Here is a 27,506-nt window from a genome sequence, read left to right on the forward strand (position 1 = left end):
CTGTTTAGCTTGGTTTACTAAATATTTTAAACCCACTGTTGAGACTTTCTGTTCAGAAGAATGATTCTTTTCAAAATGTTACTGCTCATTGACAAGGCATCTGGTCACCCAACAGCTCTGACGAAGATATACATGAGATTAAGGTTGTTTTCATGCCTGCAAACACAGCATCCATCCTGCAGTCCAGGGATCAAGAAGTTAATTTTGTTTGTTTTGCTTTTTAGGGCCACGTTTGCGGCATATGAAAGTTTCCAGGCTATGGCTCAAATTGGAGCTGCAGCTACTTGTCTTTGCCACAGCCATAGCAACGCAGGACCTGAGCTGCATCTGCAACCTTTACCACAACTCACAGCAATGCCGCATCCTTAATTCACTAAGCGAGGCCAAGGATCGAACCCACATCCTCATGGACGCTAGCTGGGTTCATTAACTCGCTGAGCCACAATGGGAACTCCAAGAAGTTAATTTTGACTTTAAAGTCTTATTCTTTAAGAAATACATATTGTAAGGCTATAGCTGCTATAGAGAGTGATTACGCTGATGGATCTAAGCCAAGTCCATTGAAACCCTTCTGGAAAACATTCACCATTCTGGATGGCATTAAGAATATTCATGATTTGGGCGTTCCCGTCGTGGCGCAGTGGTTAACGAATCCCACTAGGAACCATGAGGTTGCGGATTTGATCCCTGCCCTTGCTCAGTGGGTTAACGATCCGGCGTTGCCGTGAGCTGTGGTGTAGGTTGCAGACGCGGCTCGGATCCCGTGTTGCTGTGGCTCCGGCGTAGGCTGGCAGCTACAGCTCCAATTGGACCCCTAGCCTGGGAACCTCCATATGCCGCAGGAGCGGCCCAAAGAAATAGCAAAAAGACAAAAAAAAAAAAAAAAAAAAAGAATATTCATGATTCATGGAAAGAAATGAAATATCAGTCTTAACGGGAGTTTGGAAGAAGCTGATTCCATTTCTCAGGAATAACTTTGAGTGGTTCAAGACTTCGATGGAGGAAGGAACTGCAGATACATTGGAAATAGTAAGAGAATCAGAAGTGGAGCCTGAAGATATACCTAAATTGCTGCAATCTCAGGATAAAACTTCAATGGATAAGGAATTGCTTCTAATGGATGAGCAAAAAGTGCTTTTTTTTGAGATGGAATCTACAATAGGTGAAGACTGTTGAAATGACAACAAAGGATTTAGAATACTACATAAACCTAGTGGATAAAGTAGCAGTAGGGTTTGAGAAGACTGACTGCAATTTGGAAAGAAGTTCTACTGTCAGTAAAATGCTATCAAACAGTATTGTGCACTGAAGAAAAACTGTGAAAAAGATTCAATTACTATAGCAAACCTCACTTATTTTAAGAAATTGCCACAAGCACCCCAACCTTCAGCAACCATGAGCCTTATCAGTTAGCAGTCATCAACATCAAGCAAGGCTTTCCGCCAGCAAGATTATGACTTGCTAAAGGTTCATGTGATGATCAGCATTTTTAAGCAATAAAGTATTACTAAGGTATATACACTATATATTAACTGCTACTGAACACTTAACAGTCTACAGTAGAGTGTAAATACAACTTTAATATGTACTGGGAAATGAGAAAATTTGTGTGATTGCTTTCTTATAGAATTTGCTTTATCGTGGTGTTCTGGAACGGAACCTGCAATAACTCTAAGGTGTGCCTGTACACAGGCTTTGGTAACCAATTAGATATGAAAATTGACGGACAGGGACAGTAAAGGTTGACTATAAGATCTCTAGTCTGGCTGCCTAAGTAGATGGTGATAATACTTTCTACTTGTTCTTATAGGTTCCTAAAATCTTAACATGCCGACGCCTCAGTTCAGACATGATGCTTTGCAATATCCTTTCTTATTTTCACACCTAGTTCTAAGCTAACTTTCTATCTGTGACTTCTCTGAAACTATCCCCTATATACACACCTAAATTCAGTCCTACTCAACTATATATGGACCTCTACACTTTCTACTTTCTGTACTTTTAGTTATGCTGGTCCCTCTACCTAAATGCCACACTCCTGCCCTGCCACCCTGGTCAACCATCACACATCCTTTAGGACCCAGCTTCTATGTCCTAATACCCTATTTCTCTTAACTTTATTCTAGTTTGTAAAAGCTTGAACTTTCTTTTTGACATATTATAAAAAATTTTGATATTTGATAAACCAGTCAAGTCCCAAATTACTTTAAAAGTAAAAAATACCTTTCTTCTCAACTTTCTCTTTCACCTTCTTTTCTTCTCCTTCTTCTTTTATCTGCTCTTTGGCCTCAGACAATATAGTTGTTACTGGGGTAGACTGTATCACATTTTCAGAAACCATAGAATCGGCTTGCAGTGCAGTACCAGATGGGAATGGTATTTGTTTCACTGACAAAGAAAATGAAATAGATAATGTCATTCAGATTAAAACAACAAATGGAAAACTACAAGACTATAAATTACAAATATGCACTTTTTAAATTGAAGTATGTTTGATATGTATTATTATATGTTATAGGTATACAATATAGTGATTCACAATTTTTCAAGGTCATACTCCACTTATAGTTATTATAAAATATTGGCTATATTCCCCATGTTGTACAATATACCCTTGTAGCTTACTTTATACATAATCATTTGTATCTCTTAATCCTCAGCTGTATACTGCCCCTCCTCCCTTACCTCTCCCTACTGGTAACCACTGGTTTGTTCTCAAAATATGTGAGTCTTCTTCTTTGTTTTATCCACTAGCTTGTTTTTTTTCTGTATTCCACATACAGTATTTTTTTTTCCTGTCTAATTTATTTCACTTAGCATTAATACCCTCCAAGTCCATCACTGTCCCTGCAAATGGAAAATTTGCATTCCTTTTTATGGCTGAGAAGTATTCCTGGGTATGTGTGTGTGGGTGTGTGTGTGTGTGTGTGTATCTCACATTTTCTTTATTCATCTGTTGATGGACATTTAAGTTGCTTTCATATCTTGGCAACTATAAATAATGCAGCTATGAACATTAGGGTCCATGTATTTTTTCAAATTAGTGTTCTTAGTTTTCCTGGATATATACCCAGGAGCAGAATTGCTGGGTCATATGGTAGAACATGTGAGTAAGGAAACAAGAATTTATACCCAAGCTCTCTATCCCCAGAGAATACACCCTCGTGATTTGACAAGATAGAGTATTTTTCACTCAGGTTTTCTTTTACTTGAACAATAAACTGGAAAAGTATTTTAGTAATAGTCATTTTTATATCAGAATTGAGAGACAGCATCTGATTACTTGCCCACAGCTCTACTTCAAAAAAAAAACCTTTTAAAAAAAGCAAAGAAAATTGCTTCAGCAATGTTAAAAAAAAAAAAAAAAAAACAAAAAACACTCATTGCCTAGTGAAAATGGAAGAACATAATCTTGTGAGGGATTCTGATGTGGCTTATATTCTGGCCAATATTCAGACCACTTCTCAGAGGTATTTTTAAAGTTCCTTAGAGGCTATTGCTTTTTTTAGTAACGTGAAGCTCCATCTATCACTATTTTATGTTTCAGCATTATACAGAATTCAGCATTTTAATCAAGCTGTTGATTTGTTTTAGCATTTTCTTAATAAGATCAGAGTTTAAAAGTTTAATGTTTACAAGGCAATCTTCTAGAACTGGGAGGAATGAAAGCAATTTTATTGCTAATATTTCATTTGTTTACTGAATCCTATATTCCAAATCTCCTAGTCTTGGAAAATGTCAACTAGCCTCATATTTTCCATTGACAATCTTCTCTTCAGTGATAGTTTTAAGCATACATTATTGATTTTTTTCCCTTTTATTTAGCTCACTAAGGGCAGAAATTATACTACAGAATAGAAAAATAACTTACTGACATAATTAATGTCAAAAGTAGTAAGAGAGGGCTTCACTACACCAGGGCCTCTTAATTCACCTAGAAAGAATCTTTTACAATACAATCAAATGCTCTTCCCTGCAGTACTCTGAAATTATAAGTAAATTTCCATGTGTTTCTCTGTGAAACTATTATTACTATTATTCTACAATAATGTAAATTTATCTAGACATCCTTAAAATAATTCAGTAAAAATTTTAATTTTATGTACATGATAGTTGAAATAATTATCTGCTGATTTTGATAACTTAAAAATAGTATTTAATTTCAGACAAATTACTATATACTATATATACCAAGCTTTAATGTATAAAACAAAGATATTTAGAGATATATAGTTTTAAGGATAAAATATAGAATGTATATGAAGTACCTGACACACAGTGCCTATCATATAACAAAACAATAAATGTTAACTAAATATTACTATGGCTTATTTTTAACAATTATTCAATAGGGGTCAGTGAGAATCAAGTTGAAGTATAGTACAGAGATTAAAAGAATAGGTTTATGGGAGTTCCTGTTGTGGCTCAGTGGTAACGAACCCAACTAGTATCCATGAGGACACGGGTTCAATTCCTGGCCCTCCTCAGTGGGTTAAGGATCTGGCATTGCCGTGAGCTGCAGCACTGGTCACAGATGCAGCTCGGATCTGGCATTGCTGTGGGCTGTGGGGTAGGCTAGCAGCTACAGCTCTGATCAGACCCCTAGCCTGAGAACTTCCATATGCTGCAAATGCAGCCCTAAAAAAAAAAAGAAAAAAAGAATAGGTTTATGAACCTCAGCTTTGATATTTTTTCCAGGATCCTAGGCAAGATCATTTGCCTTTTCTAAGTCTCTATTTTCTCTTTAATATAGAAGGATAAATGTATGAGAAAGGCTGCTGCGACAATAAGGTAAGCAATCAAGCATAAAACCTACTCAATAAACAATAAATGAATAATCATTATTATTATAATCCAAACAACCTATAATTTATATAATTAATCACCTCCATTTTGAATTTCTGCCTTAATTAGCTCTTGTTTCAATTCTTCAATTTCTTTCTTCAATTTGGCATTTTCAACTCGAAGTTTCTTCTCTTCTCTCAAAGTTGCCTGCAAAACTGGGATGAAAAACCATCAGTTAACATAGCTGTGTTTTCTAAAAGGGTTTTTATGACTACTATTTGAAAAGAGCACAGCCAATATAAACAAAGACAGTAATCAAATGCTGGACTAGTTCCTTTATATCAGTTTAGTAGTTATAAAACAATATGATATTTAAAAGCAAGAAGATCTATGAAATAATAACAATAGAAAAGGTTTTATTTATCAACCATTCTCCTCGCTTTTAGAAAAATGCTTATGACAACTTAAGAACCTGGCTCAGAGTATCAGTAATAGATTAACTGTAAGAGAGACAAATTTCCTCATGGCTCAGCAGGTTAAGGATTCAGCACTGTCTCTGCTGTGGTCTAGTCAGTCACAGCTATCGTATGGTTTTGATCCCTGGCCCAGAACTTCCATATGCCTCAGGAATGGCCAAAACCAAAAAAAAAAAAAAAAAAAACAAAGAACAAAAAACACCCTTAAGATATAATAATGATAACAAACAATAAAATCTATTCTCCTTTCTTCCTTTTCAGTCATTACCTTGTCAAAGGGGCTGAATCTTTTATTTCTCTTTCTTCTCTCAGAAGTTGAGCTGGTCAAAATTCAATGAATAAATTAACTTCTAAGATTTGCTCATTATATAGTATGTGTGTTGAAGGTATACCACATCAACCTTGTCAAACATTTAATAAGTAAAATAACTTCAAAGATTTGTTCAATATATAACACATGTATTAAAGATGAGCAACAGGGTATGTAAAAGAAAAGCAGTGATTCTCAGTGGGGTTGGTACTACTCCCTAGGTGGGATTTTGGAAATCTGTGAAAGGATTTTTGGTTTGTCACAAATAATGGGAGTCATTACTGGCATTTATTGGACAAAGGTCAGGGATGCCAGATGTCCTGTAATATGCTAGATATTCCCACAAAATGAAAAATCGTCTCACATCCTGCAGGATTTTGCAATGACCCATTGTACCTCTGTATAGATGATAATTCTGTTCATTATTTAAGCCTAGACCCTAACTATTTTGTATATATAAACATTAAGTATTCTTAAATTTTTTATAGAAGTACAGTTTATTTACAATGTGCTAATTTCTGCTGTACAATAAAGTGACTCAGGTAATCATATACCTACACTCTTTTTTTATATTTTTATATATTTTTTTATATTTCCATTATGGTTTACCCCAGGATAATGAATATAGTTTCTTGTGCTATACAGTAGGACTTCATTGCTTATTCATTCTAAATGTAATAGTTTGCATTCACTAACCTCAAATTCCCAATCCATCCCACTTCTTCCCTCCTTCCCCCGGCAACCACAAGTCGTTCTCTATGAGTCTGTTTCTGTTTTCTAGACAGATTCATTTGTGCCATATTTTAAATTCCACACTGAAGTGATATCATGGTTATCCGTCTTTTTCTTTTTGACTAACTTCACTTAGGCTGAGAATCTCTAGTTTTATCCATGTTGCTGCACGTGGCATTATTTTGTTCATTTTATGGTTGAGTATTATTCCATTGTGTACATATACTACATCTTAATCCATTCATCTGTCAATGGACACTTAGGTTGTTTCCATGTCTTGGCTATTGTGAATAGTGCTGCTATGAGCATAGGAGTGCATGCATCTTTTTAAATTGCAGTTTTGTCCAGATATATGCCCAGGAGTGGGATTGCTGGATCATATGGTGGTTTTATATTTAGTTTTCTGAGGAACTTCCACACTATTTTCCATAGTGGCTGTACCAATTTACATTCCTACCATGATTGTAAAGTAATAATGTATGTGGTAAACACATTTTTTTTTTGGTTTTGTCAATATATGAATTCAAGTACCTCCTTAGAAAATTTAAAGTTTCTTACCTGCTTTCTCCTTAAGAATAGCAACTTGCTGCTTAAGATATTCAATAATTTGATCTGCCTCTGCACCCTTCTGTTCCAGTCTCTTCAGAACAGCATCACTGGTTGCCATTTTTGTGAAGAAACGACAGAAAATCCTAAGTGAAAAATCAAAGTGATAAATTATATTGTAGAAGGAATATATGCGTTGTACAGCACACCATGAACAAGCAGTCTGAAAAGAAAAACATTTTCTACTATAACAGAACAGTATGTTAGAAAAACACTTTTTCTGCGCAGAGCAACAAACTAAAGGCACAAAAGTTAATATATTAATTCCTCATTCTGTTTAGAAAAGTAAATCAAAATTTTCCCTAAAAGCAGAAAACATGCCATTTAATTATATTTTAGATCAAAAAGTTTTAAAGAAAGCATTAAAATACTGCAGAATATTATAAAACAGGAAAAATAAGGGAAATAATAACCTTAACTAAGGGATAAATGAGTACCATACTCGTGCTGTGTTCCAAAATAAAGGGCATTGCTAAACTGCTTCTTTTTTTTCTTTTGGTGCCCCTGCAGCATGTGGACATTTCAGGCTAGGAATCTAACCTAAGCCATAGCAGTGGCAAAGCCAGATCCTCAACCTGCTAAGTCACTAGGGAGCTCCTGAATACCTTCTTTAAGTGTTTCTTTTGTATACTGGATATCTCTACTGTTTATTTAACTATGTACAAATTTAAGGAAGAACATGTAAATTAGGCAAGACATATATTAAAAGAAAAAGATCAACAATTAGGAAAACATCAATATTAATCATATACCTACTTAGAAATGTCAGTATATATGCTATAACCTTTGTAAAACAAACTAGAATTTTAATTTTATAATAATAATTCATAGAAATTAGAAAACATCCTCGCTATTGCAGAAAAATGCATACATAAGCAAACATTTTGAGATTAATTCATCATGTTAAAGTTCAAACTGCCAAATATTAAGACAAACAGTCACAGTGACAAAGAACAAGGTTAATAATTAATAATACCATGAACTGCTTTTTTTTTTTACCTAACTTAACATCAATTTATAATTCAAAGAATAATGACACAAGCATTGCTGAAATAATTCTGATTGTAAATAAATGATGCACACTCAATAAGCGGTAGTATTTCTGATGAAGAAAAAATTGGCTAATAATAGACAAATAAAATACGTTTTGGCTTTTTTTTTGGCTATGCTCACAGCACATGGAAGTTCCTGGGCCAGGGATCAAACCCACACCACAGCAACAACCCAAGCCACAACAATGACAACGCTGGCTCCTTAACCTGCTGTGCTACAGGAGAACTCTAAGACTGTGTTAAAATTTCAAATTATTAGGCAATAATTATCCTATATAAAGAACACTATGAGGTATTTACTTTCTTTTAAAAAGAAAACCAGGAGTTACCTGTTTTCTCAGCAGGTTAAGGATCTGGCATTACCACTGCCGAGGCTCAGGTTGCCACTGTAGCAGAGATACGATCCCTGGCCCTGGAACTTCCGCATGCTGTGGCTAAAACAAACAAAATCAACCCTCAAAAAGTTTTGTGCTGAAGTTGACAATTTATGATACGGAAGCAATTAAATATAAAACTAATGTTGCTAGTATATAAAGAAAATACATAAATGGGAGGGTAATCTGGGAAAGCCACAGTAAACTGCTACATGGACTATTATTTAATAGTTCTAAAAAATAGAGACAAAAACGGTACAAAAATGAAACTGAAGGTGATATACCTTTTATTCTCTGACAATTGTCACAAATTTCAGTGGATACTGAATATTCTGTTGTTGGTGTTCCTCACATGATTGCAAAGCCAGAATTTTTGAGAAAAATACAAATGGACATGTTTGATGAAAATCAATGAGGAAAAGCCATATTCTTGTGAACTTTTAGTATCCTAGCTACAGTATTTTTTTAGCTTGAAATGTTTCTATTTTAGTCTAATACAATAAGTAATGATCAAATATATTCAATAGGTGAAATATAGCTATCACAAATAAGTCAAATAATGAGTATCTGACTTGGCATAATTTGTAACTTTTCCTCCCCTGGCAATGAAAAATTTGATAAGTGATACTAAAATGAACGTGAAATTAATGATACTCTAAAAACCCTATCAAACTTATATTTTAAGTGATATGAAATAAATAGATTTCAGTGTAAAATAGTTCTCATAAATTCAACGGTAGGTCTAGAAAGTCATCTTATCAATACCAGCCAAGTTGCTTATAAAGCAAAAACATGAAACTCATGCGATGACTCACAGAAAAACAGTTTCAAAACTAAGACTAACAATAATTTGCAAAATAGAGATTATAAATCCTAGTCTAAGAGAAAAAAAAAGATATAATTTTACTGAGATAAGCCTAGTATGTGGAAAATACAATTACAAAAATCAGTTTAAAAATATGGCTTTTATAATACATACTGAAGCACAAGCCTCGGTTTAAGAAGATAGAATACCCTGTCTCAAAACAAAGAAACACAAATGAGCAGACATGTAAATACATGCATACATAAGGGGAAACAAAGCAATAAAGAGAAGTAATAAAACAATCCTCAAAATCTTTGTTAGCTAATGGTATGAAGAGATTAGGAAATAAAAAATGCAAAGACTTGCCATCCCAGTAAAACCAAAATATTATTATCACAAACTAAAAACAGGAAAAGAATTACAGGTAGTTAAGACCAGCTAATAATTTGTTTAGAAGGAGATGGTCTGAGAATCAGTTTCAACCATTTTTGTAAGTAAGCCACATTAAAGGTATTTTTCAATAAAAATGTTCAATAAACCTATCTCACCCACTAAAGAGACATGGGTTATTAAAGAATAAATCAAATGTATGAATCTCTCACTCAAACAGAAATAAGCATGTATAACACCACCCAACTTTTAGGTAATTCTTATGATTTAACTTAAAATATTGCAGGATACTAATATACCATGTATATAAATATATTTAATATATTTAATTATAATACATTAAAATATTATAAAGTAAGTATAATTTATCCCCTGAGCCATAAATTTTAAAATATTGGCTTAGATAAAGGTCTAGCTTTAAATTGCAAATTGGCAAATAAAACCAGGACTTAGAAACAGATATCACCTGAAACATTCAGGAAAAAAAAAATTTAGTTTTAACCAAATAATTGGATAAGGAAAACATGAGAAATAAAGAAGAAAAAAGAAAAAGATGTTATTAACAGAAATGTTAGTAGAAAACATATATTTAGGCCATGAAGTCTTAAAATACTGAAAACAGAGAGGAATCTTACTCAGTCATTCATATAAAAAATAATTATGTATGAAGCCATCTCCAATTTCCTTTAAATATTACTAGGTAATAATAATAAACTGATGTTCACGTTGTCTTTATTATCTGTCAGGTCTTCTAAAGCACTTCAGAATATCTTATTTAATCATTATAATATTATGAGGCACATACTATTTTCATTCCTCCTTATAGAGAATATTGAGAACTTATTTTTTTTAATTTTTTTTCCTTTTTTTTTTTAGGGCCGCACTCATGGCATATGGAGGTTCTCAGGCTAGGGGGTCTAATCGGAGCTACAGCTGCCAGCCTACGCCAGAGCCACAGCAACGCCAGATCTGAGCCATGTCTGCTACCTACACCACAGCTCACGGCAATACCGGATCCTTAACTCACTCAGAGAGGCCAGGGATCAAACCTGCATCGTGGTTCTTATGGGATTCGTTTCCACTGCACCACAACAGGAACTCCCTTGAGAACTTATTTAATAAGAATAGGAAGATAAAAGCTATTTAATAAAAAGAACACAGACTTGTAAATCACAGAGATCTTGGATCGAATTGTATTCTTTGCCCCCTCTAGGACTTAACAGTAGTATTAAGAACTTAGTTAAACTTTCTGAACCTCAGTTTTATTTTTTAAAATGGGGATAATTTTATATGTTGAAACTGTGCCCCATAGATTTAACAGAGGCTGATAACTAAAAGAAATTCTTGAGCTTCACTTACAGAACAACAGATAGGGGAATAGCTTGTAAAGCGCTGCTTGTAAACTGCCTTAACTGATTACATTTGCTTTAGTTATTAATTGCAGACCTTCCCAGCTCCTCACAGCCCAGTTGTTTTACAGGAATTTGTTTTTGTTTTTTTTTTTTATAATTTTTTTTTTTTATTTTCCCACTATACAGCAAGGGGGTCAGGTTATCCTTACATGTATACATTACAATTACATTTTTCCCCCACCCTTTCTTGTTGTAACATGAGTATCTAGACAAAGTTCTCAATGCTGTTCAGCAGGATCTCCTTGTAAATCTATTCTAAGTTGTGTCTGATAAGCCCACGTTCCCGACCCCTCCCACTCCCTCCCCCTCCCATCAGGCAGCCACAAGTCTCTTCTCCAAGTCCATGATTTCCTTTTCTGAGGAGATGTTCATTTGTGCTGGATATTAGATTCCAGTTATAAGTGATATCATATGGTATTTGTCTTTGTCTTTCTGGCTCATTTCACTCAGTATGAGATTCTCTAATTCCATCCATGTTGCTGCAAATGGCATTATGTCATTCTTTTTTATGGCTGAGTAGTATTCCATTGTGTATATATACCACATCTTCCGAATCCAATCATCTGTTGATGGGCGTTTGGCTCATGGAACATTCTCAACAATCGACCACATATTGGGACACAATAAATTTAGGAGCATAGAAATTATCTCAAGTATCTTCTCTGACCACAGTGCCATGAAATTAGAAACCAACCATGGGAAAAGGAAAGAGAAAAAACCTACTACATGGAGACTAAACAACATGCTACTAAAAAACCAATGGGTCAATGAGGAAATCAAGAAGGAAATTAAAAACTACCTTGAAACAAATGATAATGAAGACACAACCTCTCAAAATCTATGGGATGCTGCGAAAGCAGTGCTCAGAGGGAAATTTATAGCAATACAGGCCTTTCTCAAAAAAGAAGAAAGATCCCAAATTGACAACTTAACCCTCCACCTAAATGAATTAGAAAAAGAAGAACAAAAAAGTCCTAAAGTCAGCAGAAGGAAGGAAATGATAAAGATCAAAGAAGAAATCAATAAAATAGAGACTCAAAAAACAATAGAGAAAATTAATAAAACCAAGAGCTGGTTCTTTGAACAGAATAGAGAATCCGGAAATAAACCCTGACACCTATGGTCAATTAATCTTTGACAAGGGAGGCAAGAACATAAAATGGGAAAAAGAAAGTCTATTCAGCAAGCATTGCTGGGAAACCTGGACAGCTGCATGCAAAGCAATGAAACTGTAATTGCAATGTATACATGTAAGGATAACCTGACCCCCTTGCTGTACAGTGGGAAAATAAAAAAAAAAAAAAAAGAAACTAGAACACACCCTCACACCATGCACAAAAATAAACTCAAAACGGCTGAAAGACTTAAATATACGACAGGACACCATCAAACTCCTAGAAGAAAACATAGGCAAAACACTCTGACATCAACATCATGAATATTTTCTCAGGTCAGTCTCCCAAAGCAATAGAAATTAGAGTAAAAATAAACCCATGGGACCTCATCAAACTGAAAAGCTTTTGTACAGCAAAGGAAACCCAAAAGAAAACAAAAAGACAACTTACAGAATGGGAGAAAACAGTTTCAAATGATGCAACTGACAAGGGCTTAATCTCTAGAATATATAAACAACTTATACAACCCAACAGCAAAAAAGCCAATCAATCAATGGAAAAATGGGCAAAAGACCTGAATAGACATTTCTCCAAAGAAGATATACAGATGTTTTACAGGAATTTGTAGTTAGCACCCCGCGAGCTGGCTGGGGCTGTTTGGAATCACTGACCCTAAAAATGGACACGTACTGGCATCCAAAGAATGGCCTTTTGACGTCAGAGGGTCTGAAAACTCTATTCTCAGATCATGCTTAGTGCCTCTATTTTGAATATGCAGAAACACGTAACCCAAAGGTGCCTGTGCAGAACATAGATAATCTCACCTCTTTCTCAGCCTCCTATCACCTCTCCCCATTTTTAACACCACCCTGCTTATCCCATAAATATCCCAACCCACTGTCTTTTGGGGAGGCGGATCTGAAACTTGTTCTCTGGCCTCCTGGTTAGTGAATAAATTCTTTCTTGGTTGTAAACCTTATCTCAGCCTCTTGCTTGATGCTCATTGAGCAAGCAGACCTAGTTCAATAATATTACCTCATAGAGTTGATACAGGGCAAAATGAGATACTATAAATAATACTTAAGATTTTTGGTACATAGATAACTTACTATATGTCAGATATCAAACAAAATTTTCAGAACAACAAAAAATAGGATCAGGCCACCCAAGATAGCTGTTCTCTTGCTCTCCCTGCTCAACCAGTGCCTTCCACACCAGTGACTGCTTCACCTACACCCTAATTCACATGACTGACCTTCCTATACACTTGCCCCGACCCAGCTAGTGACTGTTCTAACCTTCAGATCAAAATGTCTCCATAATAGCTTATCAAAGAGGCAGTGAGGGCTATGCCCCTCTGCTAGTTTCCCTGATAACCAAAGAGCTAAGCTGAAGGCAATTCTCCCTATAACTGGTAACTTCTGCCACCCCAAGACTGCTGCCAGGTCCTGCCTGCCATCTGCTGCACGCAGTGGGGTATCAATCCAAGACCTTGCTTCAGACATAAAAGATCTTCCCATCCCTTAAACCTCTGATATCTTTGTCGCTGATTCCAGGCTCTTTTCTTTGGTCTTGAAGGTGGATAAGAACAGGCCTTGAGGGCCTGCGGCATGCAGCCCGCCAGATATATATATAAAGTCCTCACCTTCAAGAAGCTCACAGTATGTATAGTGGGTTAACCAATGTCATGGTATTCTTTAAATTGTTAGGCATGGTTTTTATGATTTCTTAAGTGTTAAGGATGTAATAAATAGTAAAAAAATTATAAAGATTGATATTAGAAATATATAATTTGGCTAAGCCAAAAGTTACTTTCTTTGTGTGAGTGATAAAGTCTGTGGGGGTGATAAATATTAATATAGTTATATAATTCTAAATTTTGTGTTCATAATAGTGTGCAAAATATACCAAAGGACTCCTGCCCTTGCAAATACAAAAGACAACAGCCACCTGAAAATATCTGCACATTTTCCCCTATCTTAACTGTGGTAACTCAAAAGGTACCAGATTTGAGATTAAACAATGGCACACAAAGAAAGACCACTCAGTGGCATACAGTAGATTTCAGTCTGAATGCCTTAAGAAGGTCTTCCAAGGTCTGGTATAACAGTTCTCAGCTCTAGTTCAGAGGATACAGCAATCCAGGATAGAACTTACAAACCATTTAACAGAAGGTGCACTACTGGCCAACAATACCAAGGGAAAAATGTTTTATGAGAATGATGAAAACTATTCTGGTTTAAGAGGAAAAAAAAGAAAAATTCATAATGCTTTCTGCTTAATTTTGCTATGAACCTAAAACTACTCTTAAAAAGTCTATTAAGAAAGTTTACTAAATCACAAACTTAGCTAACGAGCATGTGAATTTGAAACTTGAAAATGCTCTGCGTTCTAATTACTTATGAAAAAGTCCTCAACTGACTACGGAATAATGAATAATTTTCCAAGTTTCCAGAAATCATCATCACTCAAAATACTTATCACATAATGATATATTAGGTTATTTTAAACTATTTTAACTACCACAATATCAAAGACTATTCTACTACAAAGGAAGCCTCATTAAAAGAGGAAAGTGATTGTACTATAGTTCTGGCAATAAGTTTCTGGGCAAAACAAAACTGAGGAATGACTATAAAACACACTAGCTGATGACTAGCATCTACTTTTTCTCTATTCCTAGATAGCCAGTTTCTTGGCAATATTATCCATGACACCAATATTATAATGTCTTGTGAGATACTGTGGATTAGTTTCTAATCAGATCTATGCGTTGACAAAACTTTTCTCAAATGGTAAGAGCTATTTATGTTTTTAGAATTAGAAGCTCTGGAAACACGTCTTCTAGTACTTGTTGATTAACTGCCATTTAACTTTTTCAAAAATACAAGTAGGATGCCTAAGTTCATGTGAATGCTTTCTAGTAATGTGCAGATAATGACTGGCAGCACTGGCAGGACAGCAGTTTTTTTAAAAAGCATTTATAGCCAACAAATCTTGGTTGAATCACACACTACAGATCATGGAACACACTTGGTAAAGTTATTTTATTTCTGTATGCTTCATTTTCTTAATTTACAAAATGAGGATATTTCATCTGACTTCACCTCCTACTTCCTTAACATCTCTTACAGGGGGCTCCTTTTTCTTGATTTGTCCCTTTAATGCTAATGTTAACAGTTTGGTCCTGACCTCTAATCTCTTCTAGGGATTACCAATTGTCACCAGACAGATCAGTATTTGACACAACTAAATGTGAATGCCTTTAAGCAAGGCAAAACAGACCTTATCATTCCCTGTTGTCTGCCATTTATGTGACATGCCAGTCACATAAGTAACCAGTTCCTGACCCCAATTTTTACTTATGGGCCCTAATTTTGAGCAATGTACCAAGTTGATAAAAGAGAGCAAAATTAAACATGTTCTTTGTACCTACTAAGCTGCAGACAAGTTGGGGAAACACTAAAAACTGTTGGAGAAATTTCTTTAAAAGCGGTTATGTTCAGGGCAATAGTGCTAAAGCTCAAGTGTTTTTACCATTTAACCCAGTGCTCATTTCATTACTATGTGCCAACTACTCCACAGTGATTTTCAATTTTACATTGAGTACCTGCTGGATTTCCTTAGTCTTCTCAGAGCATTTAATATGCTAAAATACATATGGTTTCTCACAGATGAAAATGTTATTAAAAGATACATGCTTTTTAGAGCATTTATCATGGGCTAAATACTTTACACAGATCTTCTATGGATACTATAATTATCTCAATTACACAGAAGAAAATGAAATAAAATTAATTTGATCAGGTCATGTGGCTAGTTAGTAAATGAGAACTGAAACATAGGTCTGTCTTTTTTTGGAATTAGCTCTTTTGATGCCCAAGTTATAATTTCTGTAAATGATATAGTTTTGAAGCATTTTCTAAAATATTTACCCACAGACTCCTAACCAAGGAACACCTATTAACAGTCATTGGAACTAGTATTTTCTAAAACAGTTTGGTTTAATCTGTGCCAAAATTTTTACAAAAAGGTTATGAAATTAAAATAGATGTAATGTTTAATTCTGTGCACAGTAATCACAAATATAAAACATTTATAGGGAAAGAGAAGAGAAACAGAGAAAACAGTATCCTGAGCATGACAACTGCGTCTGGATAGTGAGAGGCAAGATTTTTTTTCCCTCTACTAAACCCAAGTAATAAGAAGTAGACATTTTTATGATAAAAAGCTTTTGAAAAATATTATATAAATTATTCTACCCTTTCACATTAATGCTGTCCATCTCAACATAATCACCATACTACATCAAACCTAAAATGCCACTGTAAGATGCCTCTAATCATAAAATTAGGTAAAGCTGATTTTACCAAATTTGTGAATTTAGACGACATCCTAATCATTAAAATACAGACACACACGTAAAAGATTATTTCTGAGATTCCTATTATTTCTAAATGGCTTCCCCTTACCTCAGCAATCTCCTCAGGGGTCTCCTCTATTCTGATTTTAATCGCCAGGTCTTTTTATCCCCCCTTTTTTTAAATAACAAACCCCTACTCCAGTTTCTCAATGTTAGGAACCAAATATAAATTATTGCTTTGAAATAGAAGTTTTAAGCGCAGATTTTCATTTTTACTTTACAGTATAGAGAACTCTACAAAAATTTGGAGGTATTTCTCTACTTCTCCAAATATCTGATTTCACCGTTTCAGACTGCAATTAGGTAAAAATTTATATTCTTCTTAGACATGCCAAGTACTGCATTTCATTAAATCTAAGATACCAACCTAAGGCTCCAATCATCAGATGTTGTTTTATTTTATGTACCATTAAGAAAAAAACATGGCTGGGTGTTCCCTTTGTGGCTCAGCAGTTAACAAACCCAACTAGGATCCATGAGGATGTGGGTTCCATCCCTGGCCTTGCTCAGTGGGTTAAGGTCGCAGACGGGGCTTGGATCCTGGGAAACTGCATATGCCTCGGATGTGGCCCTAAAAAGCCTCCCCGCCCACCAAAAAAAAAAGAGAGAGAGAGAAAAAGAAAAAATATGGCTGATTTGACAGACTCAGTATCATCTTGCACTTAGTTACACACAGCCTTTATCATGCACCGAAACACTTCTAAACTTAGCACTATTTTTATTTTATCACTCTTATGTTTCCATGTATTTCTGCATACACAATAACTTTTTATTTTAAACGCTAAATAATCTTTTAAAGGATACTTAAGAGATTAAAGTCAACAACTATATACCAACAGTGCACATAACTCAAATGAACTGATGACAATATTATTAGTTATGATCAAGCTTGCTGAGTGAGGGCATTGACAACTACGTCACAATTGCTATTTAGTCTATGGTGATTTTAAAACATCAACAATCATAGAATACCCCACTATTTCAGAACTGAAAATATGAGAAAAAAATGTGCATATCATACTTGATGAAATGTAGCAATTTTAATCACTTTTTTCATCTTTTCTCCTGCCATCATCCCTATTCTCACCTCCCAAACTTCTTTCTTCCATTTGCTTCCTAATTGCCAAGTTATCCTACTCTGAGAACATCTTTATTACAGTTCTACACAATGTATCACTAGGTTAACACCTCTACTAGGATTTAAAACGTGTCAAAAGTCAGGATTTTTAAAACGGTAAATAATAAAATTGTATTTTTTGAAAACAATACATCCTAGAGACACTCAAAGTACACAGCAGCTACAACCAGCAGTAATTCCAGCAGTCTTCTAGTAACCTAGGTCAAAATAAAGATCTAAAACTATGCTTTTTGTTAAAGTTCATTTTCTTCTTTTTTGGGGAGGGGTATTGGGGGGTGCGGGGGACATGTTCTGGGCCTGTGTAAGTTCCTGGACCAGGAATTAACCCCATGCCAGAGCAGTGACCTAGGCTGCTGGAGTGACAACACCGGAAACTGCGCCAGAAGGAAACTCCTTGTGTTTTTGTTTTTTTTAAAATGTAATTTGGGAATGAATTCAAATTCCAGCTCCAGCTCTGCCATTCATTAGCTGTATGACTTGTTTTAGTTTTTAAAGTTTTTACATAATGATTTGATATTTGTACATATTCCAAGATGATCACATATTCTAAGATTAATACCTTCACGTATAATTACAAATTTCTTTTTCCTGTGATGAGAACCTTCAAGATCCAATATCCTAGCTATTTTCTAATCTGCAGCACAGTATTAGCTACAGTCACCATGCTGTACATTACATCCCTATAACATATTCATTTTATAACTGGGAATTTGTACCTATTTTTGATTGTTTTTCTTCACTCACCAGAGAGGCTTCTTCCCCATTACTTATGAGGACACAGGGTATTCTGGAAGGTTTAAGGGATGGCAATGAGAGCATGGCTACAAAAAGACAGCCCATGTTTTTCAGATACTGTGGTCATTAACACAGAAAACCTTTTCAGTGATATACGCTAAGATTTTAAAAGGGGTATGTGAAGGTCTCCTACAGCTCTCTTATAAAACAAGGTCATCTTTTACCTGACTCAGATTTTCTTCAGTAGGATTTAACCAGACCTTTCCTTTGGCACTCACCACTGTACTTTTTTCAATTCTTGTCATAGAACACAGTTAATAATATTAGCTATTACTTCAATGGGCCATGCATTGTCATTTCATCTCTACAATCTTATCTGGCACTATTTCTCTTCTATAGATAAACAGAGAAATTATGTAACTTGTCTAAATCCACTCATATATTAAATGGTAAAGCCATGACTTTAACTTGTGTTTGTTACTCCAAACCTCACAAAGTCATTTCTAAAGTGTTTCCCAAGCCTAATTAGAGAACATTAACTCACCATCCATTAATATGCTCATGCTCTAAATTAAGAGCACTTAGAATCTGACTGGCCATTTCTTACCACCCCTAGTTAAGCCATCATAATGTCTCCTATGGATTCCTGTAAAAGCCTCCTACCTGGTCTTCTTCCTTCCCCTCTATTTACTTAATTATGTTTTTGTTTTGTTTTGTTTTTTTTACCACCATACCTGTGGCAAATGGAAATTCCAGGAGGTAGGTTGGGGTCTAATCGGAGCTGCAGCTACAGGTCTAGGCCACAGCCACAGTCAGGCCAGGCCAGACCCAAGCCCATTCTGCGACTTACTAGGGAACTTGCTCCCACCGAGCGGGGCCAGGAAGGGCACCGCATCCTCACACTGTGTCAGGTTCCCAACCAACCCACTGAGCCCCACTGGGTACTCCACTTTGTTCTTGAGATCAGCCAGAAAAACCCTTTTTAAAAGGAAATCAGATTACATAACTTAACTAGTCAAAACTGTCCAAAGGCTTAAAATGCGCTGAAGATCCTTCATGACTCTCAGATTCTGTCTCCAGCTTTTACCCCTTCACTCAACTCTGACGTAAGGTTTCTTTGCTGTTCAGCAGAGATTTCTGCCCCATGGTCTTGGCAAAATCTATGCCTTATGACTGATTGCACGTCCCCAAAAATATCCTTAAGACTAATTCTCTTGCTTCTGACAGCTCTTAACTCGAGAGCCATCTTTTCCGTGTAACCTTCTCTGGTCACAATAAAATTCCGACTTGCTTTGCTACTTTTCTTTTCAGAACTCATTACGACCTAAGATATGGTATGTTTTCTTAACTTTGTTTAGTGTGTGTCCCCCTCAATAAAATGTGAATTACAGGGAGCCAGGAATTTTTGTCTGTTTCGTTCATTGCTTTGTATCAGAGCCTAAAACAGGGCTTGGACATGGCGGGCGCTAAGTAAGTTGTAGATTAAATTAATTCCTGTCACCGCCCTCCCCATCCCAGTTCTCTCTCTCTCAAATAAACATGTTTGTGCAATATCTTTTCCAGTAACATCCTTCCCCTTGACCTCGCATTCCATTTCCCAAACTTGGTTCCTTCAAAAGATCCCAGGCTCTTCCCTGGCTCCTCACGCCAAGAGTGGCGCCGCTGCGAGCTGACTCCCTCCTAGCACCTGCCGGCCGGGTTCTACCTCCCGAAGGCCAGTAAGGGAAAGGGGACTCCAAATGATCGTAATCCCCCTATCCCGAGACCCTCTGCGGAAAACACTCACATGAATTGGTGGACAGGGAACCCCGGCAGCCTCTGCCCGGAGCAGGAAGGGACTGCCTCCCGCTCACGACGGCAGTGAGAAAGGACCCAGTTAGGTGTCCCTGCTAAACGCCTTAGCGGTCCGCAGACTCGACAGCAAGCTCTGTGGCCCTCGTCCTGTGCGCAGCCACATCACACTCCCCGTCGCTCATTCCTCCAGCCAATAACGCCAACCCTTCTGCACCTCTTCCTCGATCGCTATATTTCGTCGCCAGGTTGGGCAAGAGGCAAGACGCCGGACGTCGGGGTCTTTCCTTAGAGTGCCCTCGCGGAGGCTGTGAGGTCAGAGGAAACGGCCTGGAAGAGCTGGGGCTTGGGCGAGACCTAGGAGCCGTCACCGGAAAGCGCCAGGCTCGCGTTCCTGGCCAGATTCCGAGCTGGCAACTCTGGCTGATTTAGCTCGTGGGCAAAGGGCAATCTCTGAGCTCCCGACATTCCAGAAGCAGTGTCTTCTGTAGTAGCACCTTAAATGCGGAGCCCGGTGCCCTAAGCGATTAGCGGCAACACCAGCCACAGCGACAGCGCTGGGGCCCTGTGTAGAAGCTCCATCCCCTTGTCTTTGGTCAGCCTGCGTCCCCAAACCCAGAGGCAGGTATTTGGGTTTCCCAGTTTTCTGTGTCGTAGTGGGTGGGACTGTTGGGAATGTAGAGGAAGGTTAGGTGTAGCGAGTGGCCCTGCACTTGCGCCCGGAGTGATAGAAGCCACCAGTGCAGTTTGCTGGTTGCTTAGTACCTTCTCCTTCCTTACCTTCAGCCCGCCTTCCCGCTACACACTCGAGACCTCTGTGAACTGCTGGCAGCTTTTTGAAAGTAACCGCTGCCTGACTGTTGCAGGGGAAGTTTGCAAGAGGAGCTTAGAGAATGTGAAATCGGCTCTCCATTGCTCAGCAGAGATTCCAAACTCTTGCTTTGGTTGCTTTCTGGATTTCAGAGATTTAGTCATTTGTCAAGATGTGACATTCCCTTGTGCAGTGGAAGAATGTGAACAAATGAAAGTTGCTTTGGAATTGTCAGTGGTTGCTTTTCAAGGCCTCTTGTTCCTGTTTTTGTTTGCGACAGAGAGACAGCTTTTTGAAGGAAAGCATATAAAATAAGTGAAGTAGTATTAACCCATTGAAGAAATGTGTAAACTGTTTTATTCATAATGAAATAAGCATCTCTTGTCCTTTTTTTGACCCTTTTTTTCCCTTATTTGATCCATTTCCATTTTAAGTTCTTTGAGGGCAGATTTCGTGTCCTGATTTCCTGGTTGGTCCTGAAGCTAGAAAAACACCTGACTTAAAATAGGAACCTCAAAATATTTGTGGAATGAATGAATTTTCAAACCTAACTGCTTATGTTGTTTTTACTCAACTAATCTCTCACCTCAGCTATTTTTTTCCCACTGTTTTTTCCCCCACTCACCAAGTGTGAGCACATCCATGTGTGTGCATTGTTATGTATGAGCCATTTCAGGTGCACCATCTAAGACATAGTTGAAGCAGAACACTGATGAAATCATTCATGCTAGTTTTTTTAATCTTTTTGAATCATTTGCATTTTTTGTATTTTGTTATTTGATTTTTATTTGTCTAAGTGATCGAGGTGTCTAATCGAAGATCACATTATAGTATAAAAGGATTGCATAATAAAATGTAGCAGTTCAGTGTCCTCCTTCCCATCCTCAGTCACATTCCTTCAGAGCTAACCACTTAACGTTTTCTAATATTTAGGTCTGTGTGTTGGATAATAAGCTAAATTGCTAATTCTTTTTTTAAATTGACTTCTTAAGATAGCGCACACTACCACCATCTCTCTTCCCCCAATTTTAGGATAGTTCCCACAAATTTAGTTTTTGTATTGGTTAGTTTTATAATTTTAAACAATATATGTAAACAACTTTTTTCACATCAAAAAATTTTTTTCACATCAGAGTATTTTTTTGTTTTTTTCAACATCAAAAATATGCATATTTGACTCCTTTTTTTGGTAGACTGAGGAAAGTAGTGACTCTACCTTACCCTTTATCACTGCACAAATCATATTGATTCCCATCTTACTTTAGATGGAACTTTACTTAATACACTGTCAAAGTTAATAATAGTTACAAGATATTTCATAACTGCAATTGCCTTTTGCTTTATGTGCTAAAAACAAGTAAAATGCTACAATATTAATTATGTCTTTGTAAATAATCTGCAGTGCAGAGCCAAGCTTGCTATGATATATTTCCTTCCCAGTATTTTAATTTAATGACTTATGTGCCACACTCATGAGAAAATTTCTAATGTCAAATTGATTCTTCTTTCTCTCTGATATCAAAAATTATGCCATGGTTAAGTGTGCTTAATTTTTTGGATTATATATTTCTCATATAGTTTTTGACCCTTTTCACTTTTACAAAGGATTTTGTACTTTCTTTGAGGGAATGATGTATATGCTTTGTTCACCCCATCTTCTCACTCTGTGTGAGGAGCTTCTGTGCCATTTCTCTGCTTGAAGGCATTCCCCTTGGAGCCCACTTCCTTCTGCTTAGTTTGAACAGATTGTTTTCTAGTCCTTTTGTACAGCTTCTGTACTAGGTTATTTTCCTTGAATTCTTGAATAAGATACATTGATTCTTACATTGATTCTTAACCCTACATCTTTTATTACTTGTCTTTCTCCTCAGTTTTGATAGAATACCTCCTAAGGGAGCTTTTCATAAAAGATATGTGGATGGTGATTTTATTTTCTTTTTTAATTTTGTACAGCTATAAATTATTGATAGATTGGCCATATATAGAAACAAAATTACAAATTTTCAAGTGTTCCTCATCTTTTAACTTCCATTACTGCTCATCAGAACATGAGAATGCCAGTGGGATCTTGATTTGTTAATGCCTAAACTATTTATTTTCTCTCTGAAATGATTAAACTTTTTAGTTATGCTTGATGCTTAGAAAATTTGTGGATGGCATGTCTTGGTATGAGTTTATTCTCCTTACAATGAACTCATTTAAAGAGCTAGTTTAAATATCTCAGTGTGGGTCTTTCTTTTTTTTTTATTTATTCATCTTGAAATTAGAAGCTTTTTAAATTTGAGGGTACATATGTCCCTTCAACTGCCAGGAATTTTCTCCTTTTGTATCTTTCATAATTTATTCTTCTTTATTTTTATCTTTTCTCCTTTTTTGGAAGTGCTGGCAAGGTGATCGTTGAATTCTTGGCTTGATTCACTAGGTCTGTTACCTTTTATGTTTTTATTTTTTTGCTTGTTTGCTCCAAGTTCTGAGAAATTGTCTCAACTTTATTTTCCAATACCTTTTTAGTTTGGGAATCATATGTTTAATTTCCAAGCACTCATTTTAAAATTATTCTTTTCTCATATTCTCCTAATTTTGTTTCATTTTTCTTTTTTTTAATATGATGACATTTACATATATTAAAATTCACTGATTTTAAGAGACCAGTTTGATGAGTTTTGATACATGTAAACAATCATGTGACAACCGCAATCCCAATCATGATAAACAACATGTTTAATTCTCCAAAAAGTTCCTATTGCCCTATTCAATCCCATCTCCCCTGCCCAAGACACTATATTCTCCTTTTTTATCAGTACAGTTTAGAACTGTAGTTCTGGAACTATATGTAAATGGGATATGAACTCTTCTATGTCTACTAGTTTCATCAGTATTGTTGAAATACATCCATATATTGGCATGTATATTCCTTTTTTTGTTGTTTTTGAATAGCATTCCTTTGGATGAACATGCTACAACTGGTTTATTAACTGTGACACTTACATCGCTTCCAGCCTTGTGCTGTTACAATTAAAACTACTGTGAACATTCTCATGCAAATAATTTTATGGACAAACATCTTAATCTTTCTTTGGTAAATACCCAGCAGGAGTGGAATTTCTGAGTCATAAAGGGTATTTTTAACCTTAGAACAGTTTTCCACAGTTTTTCAAAGTTCTTATTTCATTGCTTCCATCAGCAGCAAAGTTATCAGCTCCAGTTCCCTTTTTTCTCAACACTTGGTATTGCTAATTACTCACATATGAGCCAGGGCACTTTTTTGGTTTATTTTATTATTTGCCGTTTATGTTGTAATCTTTCATCAGCTATCTGATCATTCCTGGGCAGTTCATTATTTAAGAATTAAGAAAGACCATCTGATAATACAGCAGGAGTAATTACATATGAGGGGAGAATATATTCAAAAATATATTCTGCTGACTCTTCTGTTCTTCAGCCTTTCAAATTATCTTTCTTTCCTCAGTCTTCTGACTGCTGTTCGACATTGTTCCTGCCTTCTCCGAATCCGAAGAGGCTGAGCAAACCTTTTGGCTATTTATATATAGGTTGTAGTTTCCTTCTTTGTTTCTTGTGACAATACTCTTCCATATGCAAAATGCTTTACAGGAGTTTCTTGTAGTCTTTCATCAGCTCAGGGCCTTTTTCTGTCCTCTTCCTTGTTATGAGTTTATACATTTTAAAACTGTTCTTTTTAATGTTTTAATATGGTTTCTGGGCAGACATATAAAAAGCAGTCTATTATCTTGATTTAGCATTCCAGATTTTTATTGTGAAAGCAGAGAAGTGAAGTATGTAGTGTTTTGCCAAGGGAATGTCTTTCTAGTGAGACACTTGGGTAGGAGAGATTTTTTTTGTTGGGGGACCTTTTTTGTTGTGGTTGCCATAATGTGATTCAGATTTTGTGAGTTTCTTAATCTCCAGGCTGTGCCGTTATATAACTCTGGAGCATCATTTGCCTGGGAATCTACGCTGCTTGGACCCCTCAGAATCTACACATAGAACATGTGTTTCTAACCTGGAGGCAGAAGCATCTGTCAAGATCATTGAGGGGAATAAAACAGATCACTTGTAAAGCACCTAGCACAAAAACAAAAATTGATTAGTTATTTAAGTAACCGTACAGCTCTGTTATCTAGTTTAATTTTTAATACTACTAATACAGTCCTTGATTATTTAAAGTTTCTGCTTTGTATCCTTATTCCCTCTTTCCTGACTTCCCTCACCCTGAGAAAAGGAAAAGTTCTTGATAATCTATGGGTTACTTATGTTTCAGATAGAGAGAAGAGCCTTATTGATAAAAAATATGCAATAACAGACTTTTTCTAAACTCTTGAAACTGTCAGATATCATTGAAGAGGGAATGTTCTGTCTGAAAAATCTTTATTTAGAGTTTCAATGTAAATTTATGATTCAGTGGTGTTTCCTCTTTGATATTATCTTGAAATTTTTAAACTTTGATTTTTTTTTACTGTAAAATATATAGATTAGCATTTTCCTTCAAGTTATGTGTAGTTAATCATGTTTAAGGTGAGAAAACACTTGCTTAATGTTTAGTTGATCTTTCAAAAAATTCTCTCCTTTTCTAGATTACCTTGGAAGATCTAAGACTCTGAAAATGTTTCCCTTGAAGGATGCTGAAATGGGTGCCTTTACCTTCTTTGCCTCAGCTCTGCCACATGATGTTTGCGGAAGCAACGGGCTTCCTCTCACACCAAATTCCATCAAAATTTTAGGGCGCTTTCAAATCCTTAAGACCATCACCCACCCCAGACTGTGCCAGTATGTGGATATTTCTAGGGGAAAGCATGGTGAGTTTTTGTTCTCTCCTCTTCTGCGTTCTCTACCCTGTGACTCTGGCTAGGTTATAAACATATAAAGTAACCAATATGTGTGTGTATGTTTGCCCTCACCTTTCTCTCCAGCCAACCTGAGTCATTTCAGTTTTCCTGACTATGATCGAATGATTAATATTTCTCAGATATGAGAATCAAGAATTTTAATTTTCTGTTTCAAAGAAACTACCTTTTTTCAACCGCATTTCTTCTGTAAGGAGATGAAAGTTCTAATGTTAGAAACTTTAAAATTATCTATTTTAATGTATTTCATGATTAAAAGTAATAATTTGGGCTAAGTTGCTTTGAATGAAAAGAGTCACCAATTTTTTTCCTTTGTGAGCTGCCTTAGTCTTTTCATATAGGATTCCATTTAGAAAAGTTGACCTCTATTGGTTAAAAAGTCAGTGTTTTTTAGGAAGGTGTTTATTGCCTTTAATAGTAGAGTCAGTTTCTTCCATAGCCCGTATCTTAGTCCATTCTGGCTGCCAAACAAAACACCATAAACTGAGTGGCTTATAAACAAGAAGCATTTATTTCCATAGTTCTTGAGGTTAGGAAGTCCAAGATTCAGGCACCAGCAGACTCCATGTCTGGCAAGGCCCACTTCCTCATTGAGAGCCATCTCACTGAAACCTCCCATGGTGGGAGGGGCAAGGGAATGCTCTCAGGCCTCTTCTGGAAAAGCACTGATCCCATTCATGAAGCTCCAGGCTTATGATCTAATCACCTGCCAAAGTCCTTCACCCCAAACACCATCGCTCTGAGGGGTTACTTGTCAACATAGGGATTTGGTGGGGGCACAAAAATGTTCAATCTGCAGCACCCAGAAGATGCTTATGGAGGCAATGTTTTAATTATTTAAAAATTAATTTTGAAAGCTTAATAGCATGCTGGGATTCTATTTCTTAAAATTATGTTAAACGCATTTTGGTGAAATGTATTTAATTTTTCTAACAAAATGTGTTTTTTTGAAAATTAATCCTATATATTTGCTGATGTTATACTGTTTTTATTCCTATAAAAATAACATTTTCATGTAGTTCAATCTAATATTAAAGACTATCAAAAAACTATGAAATGGGGGAATCCAATTGTGGCTCAGTGAGTTAAGAATCTGACTAGTATCCATGAGGATGCGGGTTCCATTCCTGGTTTCATTCAGCAGGTTAAGGGATCTGGAGTTTAGGTCACGGATGTGGTTCGATTATGGCATTTCTAGGGCTGTGGCCTAGGCCGGCGGCTGCAGTTCATATTCAATCCCCAGCCTGAGAACCTACATATGCCCTGCACATGGGGCTCTAAAAAGACCCCCCAAAAAAATGCAAAATGTATTTTCTTTATTGTTTTGCTGAGAAACAGACTAAATAATACTTTCGAGTACTCTAGGTTATACCTCTTATAAGTAGTTGCTCTGAAATTTTATAGACTTCGAGTAGAAAATATTTTTGTAATAAATATTATCAATGGCTAATATTTATTATTTATTATGCTTTAGGCAGCATTGTAAGTGCTTTACACTTAATTAATTAGATTAATTAGTTTAATCTGTACAACCTTACCGTGAGGTAGAAAATATTATTTTTATTTTACAGATAAAGAAGTTGAGGCACTGAGCAATTAAGTAGCATAGGAACTTTTGGCAAGTTTGTTGTTGAAGTTTAAAAATAAACAAAAAAATCTTTTTGCAAAACTTTTATTTAATAAATGGCT

At 36.0% G+C, this 27,506-nt stretch overlaps 2 protein-coding genes across 9 annotated transcripts in view; one reads left to right on the top strand and one right to left on the bottom strand.

Annotated features, from left to right (window-relative positions):
- The window catches only part of AIMP1 (aminoacyl tRNA synthetase complex interacting multifunctional protein 1), a 41,725-nt gene extending 21,521 nt beyond the window's left edge, over positions 1-20,204 (bottom strand). Inside the window, exons 1-6 of one of the 4 annotated variants that reach the window (XM_084970625.1) lie at positions 20,140-20,204; positions 18,578-18,650; positions 8,291-8,395; positions 6,862-6,995; positions 4,887-5,000; positions 2,224-2,388 (exon numbers count right to left, since the gene is read on the bottom strand). In XM_084970625.1, the coding sequence (XP_084826751.1) occupies positions 2,224-2,388; positions 4,887-5,000; positions 6,862-6,970 (388 nt within the window). In that variant the 5' untranslated portion in view covers positions 6,971-6,995; positions 8,291-8,395; positions 18,578-18,650; positions 20,140-20,204. 4 annotated transcript variants of the gene reach the window in all.
- Positions 20,205-20,458: 254 nt separating this feature from the next.
- Positions 20,459-27,506, top strand: part of TBCK (TBC1 domain containing kinase) — a 223,947-nt gene continuing 216,899 nt past the window's right edge. For 3 of the 5 annotated variants that reach the window (XR_014813250.1, XM_021101700.2, XM_021101702.2), the window contains exons 1-2: positions 20,459-20,765; positions 25,548-25,769. Coding sequence is in view for 4 of the 5 variants with exons in the window: in XM_021101700.2 (XP_020957359.1) it covers positions 25,577-25,769 (193 nt within the window). In the remaining variant the exon portion in view is untranslated. Of the gene's footprint in view, positions 20,770-25,547; positions 25,770-27,506 lie in introns of all 5 variants that reach the window. The other 2 variants (XM_021101698.2, XM_084973265.1) reach the window with 1 other exon arrangement.

Source organism: Sus scrofa, chromosome 8, assembly GCF_054392235.1.
Source record: "Sus scrofa isolate SSC_HxYL_T2T_F1_AM1 chromosome 8, Sscrofa_HxYL_maternal_Yorkshire_Landrace_v2.0, whole genome shotgun sequence".
Lineage (NCBI taxonomy): Eukaryota > Metazoa > Chordata > Mammalia > Artiodactyla > Suidae > Sus > Sus scrofa.